The sequence below is a fragment of the Penaeus chinensis genome, chromosome 25 (assembly GCF_019202785.1).
Source record: "Penaeus chinensis breed Huanghai No. 1 chromosome 25, ASM1920278v2, whole genome shotgun sequence".
NCBI classification, from domain to species: Eukaryota; Metazoa; Arthropoda; class Malacostraca; order Decapoda; family Penaeidae; genus Penaeus; species Penaeus chinensis.
Window position 1 is genome coordinate 9,806,137 of NC_061843.1, and position 12,500 is coordinate 9,818,636.

At 51.2% G+C, this 12,500-nt stretch overlaps 1 protein-coding gene across 1 annotated transcript in view; it reads right to left on the minus strand.

Annotated features, from left to right (window-relative positions):
* The window catches only part of LOC125038777 (adiponectin receptor protein-like), a 34,791-nt gene that overhangs the window by 10,846 nt on the left and 11,445 nt on the right, over positions 1–12,500 (minus strand). The window contains exons 2-3 of the mRNA XM_047632371.1: positions 11,246–11,448; positions 10,021–10,106 (exon numbers count right to left, since the gene is read on the minus strand). Coding sequence (XP_047488327.1) covers positions 10,021–10,106; positions 11,246–11,448 — 289 coding nt within the window. The remainder of the gene's footprint in view (positions 1–10,020; positions 10,107–11,245; positions 11,449–12,500) is intronic.

Consider the following 12,500-nt stretch of genomic DNA (forward strand, 5'->3'; position numbering starts at 1 on the left):
GAATAACATCATCATTAACCGCCACACAACAAACGATACACCGATAATGATTATCCTCCCCCTCCTCCCTCCCCCGCGAGCACCAGAGATCGAACACGTGGCCGGGGAGGGGGGGGGGGGACACCTTTGAGAGCCACGTTCTGCAGTCATATTTGGATGGTTTAGCACGAGAGCGGGAAACCTGAAGTGACAAGGCGAAAAGCGCGCTGGAAGCTGTGCCGCCGCCACCGCCGCCACATCTAACAGCCAGACTCAGAGCTTAGCTGCGTCACTTGAGGGGCTTCATCATGGGAGTGAGTAACGGTAAGGCAGTACGGCCGGGGCGCCATGTAAGGGATGGTTACACATAATCGCCATAAAAACCACACCTCGTCGCGAAAACCTTTTTGCTAACTAGGACGTGTTACCGGGCGCGTGTGCTTTCGACACAAGGTAGGATCTTTTGACTTCGCTGGGAGTATCCTGTAAAAATGGGGCCCGTGAAAGCCATGGCTCTTTCGTAGATGTATAACAAAAGCCCTTATAGTGTAAATTAGTGCTTAGATCATTCCTAGTTGTGCCGAAACAAGAGAATCGTAACCTGCGCAATACAATCATAACTACAATGAAACAAGTCTTGTGGATAAACAGAACGTGTATGTTATACGAAATAGCGTCCTTTGTTATAGGATTCATAGCAGCGAGAAATCATAGTACAGAGAACTTGCTGAGGCAACGCAATCAAAGCTACTAATTAAGCATCCTGCCAACATATCACCTTTCTACTCTCATATTCCGACGAATATTGTATCCTGGCAGCAATTCCCCAGAAAAATCGCTTTCCACAGTACGAAAAAGCACCTCTAATATAAAGTCAATGCATCTGCACCTGGTCAGTCACATCACAATAAATTAAACGAAAATATTCTCACTTCGCTGACTAGAAACGGTCAAGCATAACTTCACAGCAGAAATAAGACTAACACGCACGCACACACACACAACACACGTGGTAGATATACATGTATACATCCATTCCATTAAGCCAACAAAAACATCCCCTTGACAACAGTCTCTCCACCACACCGTGACAACAACCGGATGTGGGACCTAAACAATCCCGAATAATCAATGCTGGCATTAACCACGTCCAATTACACACGCTTGACAACAGAGCACCAGTTAAACAACAGATGATCGGAACGAGACGGGAAGCTCATCAAGGTACGTTACGAAGAGTCATGGGGGTAGGATGAGAGGGGGGGGGGGGGCGAAGATAATGAGTCCTTTCGGGTGCATCAAAGTGCATGCTCTGCCGGACGGGAATCTTGGCATGAACGTCATAAACAACTCATCTGAAGTAGACGAGCAACCCTAAGGATTACATTAAGGGAAAATATTATCTTAAAAGATAAAGACCGAGATCTGAAAGAGAAGAAAGCATAGAGGAGGAGGATTGGAAAGGAGAGGCAAGGAAAAAATAAACTCATTTCAGTGAGCGTGACAGAGAGCTGTATGCAGTTACCACAAGAGTAAACTTTCCGTTTCTTGGAGAATCGGCGATGGCACACGAAGGACAATGCTGACGGGAGGCGAAACGCAGTCGAGGACAATGCAACACAAGCCTTTGTTCTGTCTTTTGTCAGTACGTCATCTTAAACATATACGTCTGGGTTGTTAGCACAGGAACGGATGGGGAAAGTGTATCTTGTATATACACAAGTGAACGCGAGGGCTCGTCCGAGACAAGGAGGAATGTCATGGGGACTCTTCCAACTCGAGGTCATGGCCAGGAAGTGATAAAATCCTCCTACCTCACAGTCTGCACAAAAGGTACAGGGAGACGCCTCTCAAGACCAGGTCATTTATCATTCTGTTAGATACCGTTAAAGCAAGCCTTCATAACTTTGTACTTGGTATTCCATTTGCGATCTCCTTCCCGCATTCCTGTCCTAAAGAAACTTCTGGTCTTCACGAGTCAATAGCAAGGCATTTTGAAGCCGTCGGTCTCCCACTTCGCTCGGAGGTACTGCCTGATAAACTGCCAGTCACGATCTAGCACTCCGCCAACACGGATGTTCTACTTTTCTACTGCCTGACTCCAATGTTAAGGATGTCATCGTTTCTAAAATGCCTAAAAGAAGTAATCCGACAAGACATACAATCTGAAATTAACTTGGGAATTCGTACGGAACAGTATACATTACTCTATACCTCCGATGCTTTATCTGAGGTTTGTTTAAGGATAGAACCAGTCTTAGAAAGTACAGTCGCACGCAGAACGAAATACAGAGTGCAATGACCAGTGACCAGGTCGGTGCAACTGTACCCCAACTCTGGCGTCATGCCGACGACCTGCGGCACGACCCACATGTCTCTCGTGCTCAAAAAAGTTTCCCAGCAGACAACCCAAAAGGCAGGAAGTGCCCGCTATCGTGCCGAGAGTCGCCACGGGCCAAGACCACAGAGGCTTACGACGTTGTGGCGTCAGCTGCTTCAGTGTGGCGCATTACGCAATCTCCTGTAAGCTACGCAATACTCTGTCCGCAACGCCATTGCTTTCTCAACCTCTCCATCCTTTCCTCTTGCTGCTTTTAGACCTGACCTGAATTTCACATATGCTGCAGTACTTCAGCTAGACTAATTTGTATATCTGTTCACAACACCTCTGACAACAAAACCAACCTCTTTCACAATATATGAAAAGTATCACACAAACACGCAATTCAACAAAACAGACGTCATCTCAACACGGTGGCCTGCAATTCCTTGGCTGTTTTTGTAATTGTAACAGTATCCGAAAGAGCCTTACTTAAAAACATACAAACAACCGCTCGAGAGAAAGGGGAGTAAATAGGTTAGGGTAGGATGGAGCTCGGCCTTAGGATAGCTAGAGATGGGATGGGATGGGATGGGAGAGGGAGAGGGAGTGGGGAAGGGGGAAGGGGGAAGGGGGAAGGGGGAAGGGGGAAGGGGGAAGGGGGAAGGGAGAGGGAGAGGAGAAAAGGAGGAGAGAGGGAGGGGAGAGGAGGAAAGGAGGTGAGGAAAGGAGGTGAGGAAAGGGAGGGAAGAGGAGGAAAGGAGGTGAGGAGAGGGAGGGAAGAGGAGGAAAGGAGAAGAGGAGAAGGGGAGAGGAGTAAAGGAGGAGAGGAGAGGGGGGGGAGGAAGAAAGGAGGGGAAGAGAGGGAAGGGAGAGGAGGAAAGGAGGAGAGGAGAGAGTGAGTATGAGAGAAGGAAAGGAGGAGAGGAGAGGAGAGAGAGAGAGAGAGAGAGAGAGAGAGAGAGAGAGAGAGAGAGAGAGAGAGAGAGAGAGAGAGAGAGAGAGAGAGAGAGAGAGAGAGAGAGAGAGACAGAGAGACAGAGAGACAGAGAGACAGAGAGACAGAGAGAGACAGAGAGAAACAGAGAGAGAAATATGAGAATCACAACGGCATCCAACGTGTGAACTACGCACACGCAAACTGGTTTGAGGTTGTAGACCAAGCATCAGCTGTGTTGAGAAAGTTTCTGTAAACAACCTCACATGAGGAGCTTGAGAACTATCTAAAACTCCCTGGTTCTACGCGTGGGGGACCCGGGGCTCAGTAGGCGAAGGCAAGGCGGCCAGCCCTTGCTTCATGGTCAACGGGGCGGCGTGTGGCTGGACAACGGGTCCCATTCCAAAGGCGACACTGGCTCCGTCGGTTCCGCCTCCTGCCCCGCGCCTTGGCTTTCGGTGTCGAATTCCCGGCCGTCTTTGCAACAGAGTCCGGCTCGGTCACGGTACTTCCTCGACCCGGCCCTCGAGAGGCGCCTCGTCCTATAGGTACCAGGCTACGCCGTCGTGATGGCCCGCTTGCAAGAGGCTGCTCCATGACTGATCGGGTAGCAGGGGGCTTGGCGTGGCGCGCACACCTCCCACGGACGAGAAAGCACCAAATAGAGCTGGCCTTGTGAGGAGTGCGGAGTGGGGAAGGTGAGCTGCTACTTCCGTCTCTCTCCGGCGGTGGTTGCGCTGCCGTCCGCTCGCAAGACTGTACGCAGTATCGAATTGCTCACGCCCCACCACAACATACGTCTCTCACAATGCGGGCGTCGGATGTTTTAACTTCCCATTCAGCACTGTGCTCGCATCACAATCCAAGACAACCCCTTTAAATCTCTCGAACAAACAAAATATATCATGGCCTCAGACCGAGCCAGCCTTTTCTTGATTATACCCCATTATTGCCCCACAACTTCGTATGGCCAGCGCCGTTTTTGTACGCACTGCGCAATTATTCGGCCCCGACTCGAGACGACCTTACTCCGAATGAAACGAGCCCTTCTGCAAATGTCATGGATTTTATAACGAAACTCTTCTCTCCTCATTTCCACTTTCCTTACAACGATGATCTGGACCTAAATCTCTCTCTCTCTCTCTCTCACTCTCTCTTAACGCAGACATACAAAATTTTGAGCCATGGCCCAATTCCAGCAGCGTTTCCCACAACCAAATCTAGAAAGCAGCTACCCATTATTTTTTTTCCTCCCCGAGATGGATGATGATCAGGAGTTTGGCGGTTTCGTAAAATAACCTTCGCGGCGTCTTGTCATTAACTTACGCCGGTTAAAACCCGCTACGATCTCCTTCCCTCGGCGGCGCTAAAAACAGATTACAGAGAGAGAGAGAAGGGGGGGGGGGGGGGTGAGAGAGAGAAGGGGGGGGTGTGAGAGAGAGAAGGGGGGGGGAGAGAGAGAAGGGGGGGTGAGAGCGAGAAGGGGGGTGAGAGAGAGAGAAGGGAAGGGGGTGAGAGAGAGAAGGGAAGGGGGTGAGAGAGAGAAGGGGGGTGTGTGAGAGAGAGAAGGGGTGTGTGAGCGAGAGAGAAGGGGGTGTGAGAGAGAGAAGGGGGTGTGAGAGAGAGAAGGGGGTGTGAGAGAGAGAAGGGAAGGGTGAGAGAGAGAGAGAGAAGGGGGGGGGAGTGAGAGAGATAAGGGGGGGGAGAGAGAGAAGGGGGGGGTGAGAGAGAGAAGGGGGGGGTGAGAGAGAGAAGGGGGGGGTGAGAGAGAGAAGGGGGAGTGAGAAAGAGAGAGAGGAAGTGGAAGTGAACGTGAGAGGGTGTAACAGTGAGAAGGAGAGAGTGTGACAATGAGAGTAAGAGAAAGAGAAACAGAAAGAGAAAGAGAAACAGAAACAGAAACAGAAAGAGAGAAAGAGAGAAATAAAGAAAGAGAGTCAGAGAGAAATGCCAACACGGGCACCCGCTTAGCCCCATCCTCCCTTGTTTTCATCTTCGCTCTCGTTTTCGTGGGAACTATTTTCTCTCGGAGACAAAACAACCAGAAGAAAATAAACATGCTCGGCCTTCACGTGCACGAGGCTAACGCAGGGGACGGACCGGAAGACGTGAAGGGGAGACGGGAAAAGGGAGAAGGGGGGGGGGGGGGGTAACGAGGGAGAGAGAAAGTGGAAGGGTGGAAGGAGGAGAAAGGGAATAAGAGAGAGAGAGAGGGAGAGGAAGAGAGAGGGAGAGAGAGGGGGAGAGAGAGGGAGAGGGAGAGGGAGAGGGAGAGGGAGAGGGAGAGACAGAGAGAGAGAGAGAGAGAGAGAGAGAGAGAGAGAGAGAGAGAGAGAGAGAGAGAGGGAGAGGGAGGGAGAGGGAGGGAGAGAGGGAGAGAGAGAGAGAGAGAGAGAGGGAGAGGGAGAGGGAGAGAGGGAGGGAGAGGGAGAGGGAGAGGGAGAGGGAGAGGGAGAGGGAGAGGGAGAGGGAGAGGGAGAGAGAGAGAGGGAGGGAGAGGGAGAGGGAGAGGGAGAGGGAGAGGGAGAGGGAGAGAGAGAGAGAGAGAGAGAGAGAAAGGCAAGAGGAGATTAAACGAGGGGATGACACATTGCCAGGTTATCCCAAGCCTCCCGCGGCTCTTACACGTAATTCATTCAACTAAAAATGTGGCTCCCCTGCCCCTGCCCCTGCCTCTCCCCAAATATTACCCCACCTCTGTCTCCGCCCCCCCTCCTCCCCTAAACGCACCCCCTCCCTCCCTCCCCCCCCCCCCATTCCCCTGCATCTGTCTTCTCCTTCCTCCCTCCCATTCCCCTGCACCTGTCCCCTCCCCCCCTCCCCCATTCCCCTGCACCTGTCCCCTTTCCCCCCCCATTCCCCTACCCCAACCCCCCATTCCTCTGCACCTGTCCCCTCCTTCCTCCCCTCCCCCCAACGTTCCCCTGCACCTGTCCCGTCCTTCCTCCCCCCCATTAACCCCCTCATTCCCCTGCACCTGTCCCCTCCTTCCTTCCTCCCCCCCATTCCCCTACCCCAACCCCCACCCTCTCCCACCGCTCGCCTCACAGCAAGCACGTACGTCCACGGCAATCGCGTTGGCGGCGACTCACCCCGGCAGTATACATCACGCCTCGCAACCGCTTTTAAATACCACGAAACGATAACGCTTAATGGCCACAATTTGACCTTCCTTCCAGGCCCGTTCAGCTATGTCCCTACCTCCCCCAACCCCCACAACCCCACACCCCAACACCCCCACACCCCCACACCCCGACCTCTCCACCTAATACACACGCTTGGGGGACACCGACGTCATCACTTTCTTCGGGAATCGCACGTGTCCGAAAGGGTTAAGCTCGATACCAACTCTTCACACACACGCACACACACACAAAAAAAAAAAAAAAAATAAAAATAAAATAACAAAAAATAATGATAATAAAAAATACAGGATATCGATTTGACACACTTTCGAACGCGGAACATCTGACTCCGGCTCTGTGCCAAGGTCGACGGCGGAGGCTTGCTTTTGGCACTTGTTATGAGAAAATTGATGCAAGAAAGTGCCAAACGTGTCTGTCAAGCCAAGGACGACAGCGGAGGTATTGGGTGACCAGGATGGCGGTCGCGGAGGCCACAAAAAAAGTTTAGATAGGAAGACAATGCAACTTTCCGATAACAAAATATGAGAAAGGAGAAAAAACCTTACAATTTTACTCCCGAGTCGCCCGCGTATCGAACAGAAATTGAAGTTAAAAGGGAAGTAAAGTCTTATTTTCTCCCTCCCCGTTTGCAGGCCATCATTCATCATCGATAAACCGCCCAAAGAGCAACGTGCAATGCCAGCAACGATCCGGGCCACTTGTCTGCGCCACGAGACTCGCCGAGACACGTGTCGCACACGGGGCGGCCCCCCTACCCCCTCCCCGGCCCCCCGACCCTGCAGGCGCTCCACCGCAGTCACGTGATCGGACGGACATTTCTGCAACCTCTCTCCTCTCTCCTCCTCCTCCTCCTCCTCCTCCTCCTCCTCCAGCTCGCTTCTCGCCTCCCGTCTCTCGACTTTTGCCTCACCTTGCCTCACGGGATCTCCCCCTGTCCGGCCTGATCTGGTCCCGCCGGCCTGGAGCCTCGGCCATTTACGGCGGTCCGCATGACGCCCCCCCCCCTCCCCCTCCCTCCCTTCCCCCCGCCAAAGTACAGTGACGGCGGCGACGTGTTGGTCATGGCGAGTGAGGGGCTCCCGCTGCGGGCCGGCGCTCTCGCCCTTCCTTTGCCTCGCCGGCGTCCTCACCCTCCCTTCATTGCATCGTCGCCCTCACCCTCCCTCCGCGCCCTCATCTTCTTCACCTTCCCTTCCCCTCATCGTCGCCCTCACCCTCCCTCCGCTTCCGCTTCGCCTCCCTCTCCCTCCCTCCCTCCCTCCGCTTCGTCTCCCTCTCCCTCCCTCCGCTTCCGCTTCGCCTCCCTCTCCCTCCCTCCCTCCGCTTCGTCTCCCTCTCCCTCCCTCCCTCCGCTTCGTCTCCCTCTCCCTCCCTCCGCTTCCGCTTCGCCTCCCTCTCCCTCCCTCCCTCCGCTTCGTCTCCCTCTCCCTCCCTCCCTCCGCTTCGTCTCCCTCTCCCTCCCTCCCTCCGCTTCGTCTCCCTCTCCCTCCCTCCCTCCGCTTCGCCTCCCTCTCCCTCCCTCCCTCCGCTTCGTCTCCCTCTATCTCCCTCCCTCCGCTTCGTCTCCCTCTCCCTCCCTCCCTCCGCTTCGTCTCCCTCTCCCTCCCTCCCTCCCTCCGCTTCGCCTCCCTCTCCCTCCCTCCCTCCGCTTCGTCTCCCTCTCCCTCCCTCCCTCCGCTTCGTCTCCCTCTCCCTCCCTCCCTCCGCTTCGTCTCCCTCTCCCTCCCTCCCTCCGCTTCGTCTCCCTCTCCCTCCCTCCCTCCGCTTCGTCTCCCTCTCCCTCCCTCCCTCCGCTTCGCCTCCCTCTCCCTCCCTCCCTCCCTCCCTCCGCTTCGTCTCCCTCTCCCTCCCTCCCTCCCTCCGCTTCGCCTCCCTCTCCCTCCCTCCCTCCCTCCGCTTCGCCTCCCTCTCCCCCCCTCCCTCCCTCCGCTTCGCCTCCCTCTCCCTCCCTCCCTCCCTCCCTCCCTCCGCTTCGCCTCCTCCTTCCACCCTCCCTCCGCTTCGCCTCCCTCTCCCTCCCTCCGCTTTGTCTCCTTCTCCTTCCCTCTCCCTCCCTCCGTCCCGTCGCCGAGGTAACCGCAAACAATCCCGTTCCGCAAATCCCCTCGCGCACAGCCCCAGCGGAAGCCCCCCACCTCCTCCTGCGGATGACTGACTGCCCCTCGACCTGTTGCTCTCGCGAATGTCAATCGCGCTCCGCCCCGGTTGCCAAGTGACCCCAACACGCCCACGCTAAAACCTAGGGAAAGAGATTCTCCCCCAAAACACGGAGACGGGGCGACGCGATGTTGGAAGAATAGGTGGGTGAAACTGCGTCAGTCTTCACACACGTTTGAAACCTCCTCGCGGCCTTCGGGGCGTCACTGATGAGCAGGTAAAACGGCCACACGAGGGCCATGCGGTCGCCATGACACGGTTGCGCAATTACTCCCGCGAGGCCGCCGCGCATGCTAAGTAATTAGTGTATGAATAAACAATCCATTATTCAAACGAATACAGTATCCATAACTCGCAGACAAAAAAAAAGAAGGAAAATAATGAAACTAAAAAGACATACCAAAACACGCACAATACCACACCCAAACTTTCGAAAGTAGACGTTACTATGCATCCGTTGGGGCGGTCTCCAGAGTCGAACATGACCGAGTGCATGCGACGGCTGCGTTCCGTTGCATACAAAAAAGCTGGCTTGTCCTTGGAGTTCTACCCAAGGAGCTTGAGCAGGTGCCGGGGCTTAGAACAACTGGACATCGGCTACGTACTTCACTTTCGTCAAAGTATTTACGGCCCATGAGCGGCATTTAGCCCCAGTTATACTAATCTAGCTCGGTTTTAATATTCCTCTCGACATTCCCCTGTACACGCGCGGAGCGGACATAAAACAGCGGGCTTGCTGGTGCGCCGTCCTTGCGTGTCTATTCCACTGACAATCACACGCTCGCGCTGTCAATCCAACGTCCGTGCGATTTACTTTGCACTTCTTCCTCGCCAAATTTCCGAAAACAATTACGAAAGGGTAAGAGCGTGGCATCTATCACGCAACGGCAGCAATGAGCCAATGAAAACGTGAGTAGTTTACGTAACCAACTTGTACGTAAGGTCCACGCAGGCACACACACGCGCGCACAAAACCTGCCCAAGACCAAACACGAACGCTGTTACTAAGAGATAGTCCAAACCATTAATTATGCACAGGCTGTAACCCTACAAGACGTCAGCGTCAACACACTCGTACAAAATAATTTAAGGGTCTATAATATGAAAGAGAGGCCATCGAAAATCGTTGAGAAAGTACAAGTCATTCTGCTCCATGTCACGCCATGCTGGGTATTGCATTTACAAAGCTGAGTAAAGTTGGAGAATTAATTTCCCACACTGACGACACCGAAAACTTATTCCCACGTACTTAATTTTTACACCAGCGCTCTCCGACTGATAAGCGAGTGCTCTCAGTTATCAGTGAAAGTGCAAACCTAGTCCAAAAAACACAGCAACATCATCACGTGACCTGCGCTTACAAAAAAAAAAAAAAAAAAAAAAAAAAAAAACATATGCTCGCATCCATCTGCACGGACATTCAAAACCACTCTCGACCTTAAATCAACACCTTAGCCGCTTGGAAAATATTCCTCACTTACCTAGAAGATGTGTCCAAATATTTCCCGTTTCAGTGTGGATCCTAAATATAGATTTGAAGCAGGCAGCGAACGAGGGGAGTGGAGGCCTGGAAGAGAGAAGACAAACACATTTTGAAAGGACACCTGCAGCAGGAAGTGGGATTTCTATTGTCTCCGTTTCCGAGTAAAAAGCCCTGCGTAAGACTACTTCCTGGCGACTTCCTTCGAAAGAATATCTGAACTTTCTTTCTGCTTTTTTTTTCTCCACACTACTACTATGATCTCTCACAACGTTATATACCTGGATTGGATTATTTTTATCATTGAATACACCAAAATGCCCTACTTTACAACGGAAGCTAAAATACAAACAAACAACAAAAAAAAAAAACAACGTTAAGTATAATCATTATAATGGAACGCATGTAAATGGAGAAGAGCTTAGGCTGTAGTTTCCTAAAGTTACTGCTCCACGAATCTTTAGGGAAACCCAAGGACGCGTTCAACAGGAAAACGAGCAATACCTAGCCTTGGGATATGAATAACCATATTACCTAAAAGCATTTTCCTAATATCAACCCACTATGAATTCTCTGTTAAACCTTTGTGGAGCCAAGGTTATACAAGGACAGCATAACAGTTTGTTAACGTTTTGTTTATGTCATTATGCTACGATACAAGAGCCCTATAAAAAGAACCAGTAGTTAATGGTGTCTTCAATTCACAAAACTATCAAAAACTCTCGCAATCATTCCAAGCGATGCCACATCATGCGGAGAAATTTCTGACACCACCCGGCAGATGTAAACAAATTCTTGCAGCTTCTCCCCTTCGGCCAGATGGCACCCACTCTTTAACTCTCTTATTTTCTCTACGCCCACACCCCATGTTCTTTTTATTCTATTTTATTCTTATTCCCTGTTTAAGTCTATGAAAGTTGTATTCTCTCTCTCTCTCTCTCTCTCTCTCTCTCTCTCTCTCTCTCTCTCTCTCTCTCTCTCTCTCTCTCTCTCTCTCTCTCTCTCTCTCTCTCTCTCTCTCTCTCAGAACATGTATCTTTACTTATGAAGCTGTATCTTCAATTAATGAATTTGTCTGCCTCTACGCAAGTCAGCCCACCACTCAGTCTCTCCATAAGCAAACACAAACAGATCCACCTTTCAATCACACCTTCGTCTTCCTCCTCCTACACCACCCCTGACTGCTTCCGCCCCCCCGACCCTCAACCCACCTGGCCTGAGCTTACCTGTGCCAGTGATGAAGAAAATCGTTGTCTTGGAGCCACTTGGGCAGCTTTGAGAAAGGCTGTGTCTTCCAACTCGAGACTTCTTCCCAGACCTTGTGCACTAACTCCTCCGCAGTCTCGAAGGCACTCTGGGCCATGGAACTGAGAGCGAGATCGTCATCGTGAGGCTCGTGATTGACAACTCTGTGACGCAATTCTTCATCCTGGGAAGAGTAAAGAGGAGAAAAAGGGAGGTTTTTAGATCCAAATACTTTATAGTGTTCAATGCCCTGAAAGTAACAAGATAAATTACGTAGCTGAGAAACATTCAAATATTTGTTTTTTGTATACGTTCATGTTTTACTTGAAACGGATGGCAACATGAGTTTTGTTATACTAGGGAACTTACAATGGGTATACAGTCAGTGCTGCCTTTGACTTTTAAGAGAAAATTAATGGGCTGCCATCAAAAGAGCAGCAAATCCAATCACAATTAAAGTGCATTAAAAATAAGGAATAACACTCAAAACCTCCACCAGGCCATATAATTACACATAATTACACTTCATATTCCATTAAAAAAAAAAAAAAAAAAAAAAAAATATACAACGCAGTCATCTCCCACTTCTACGGACTCTCACTGATTAAAACCTCCGACTTTCAACAAGAAATGCAACACAGAACCATACTTCAACAAAGAAGACACCCAATCACTGCCTCACAGCAATTACCTGGGATGGAAACACCATTAAAATTAATCAAAATAATGGTCTACCTCCCCGGGGTTCCTGCACTATTCATCACACATTGAACCACCTGTTCTTGCGCCAATCTAGTTTGTTTACTAGGAATAAAAGCGTAAGAAAGGGGGAGGTGAGGGAATAGGAAGAGGAAGAGGAAGAGGAAGAGGAGGAGGAGGAGGAGGAGGAGGAGGAGGAGGAGGAGGAGGAGGAGGAGGAGGAGGAGGAGGAGAAGACGAAGAAGAAGAAGAAGAAGAAGAAGAAGAAGAAGAAGAAGAAGAAGAAGAAGAAGAAGAAGAAGAAGAAGAAGAAGAAGAAGAAGAAGAAGGGGGAGGAATATGCGATGGGAGTACACAGGCACAGACAGAGGGAAAGGTGGGAAAAGGTAGAGCAAAGGAAACTGTAACAGTAAAGCTAATTGTGAGTGTGAGTGAAAGTGGAAGTAAGAAAGATGAAGAATTAGTGAGTGAGTGAGTGAGTGAGTGAGTGAGTGAGTGAGTGAGTGAGTGAGTGAGTGAGAGAGAGAGAGAGAGAGA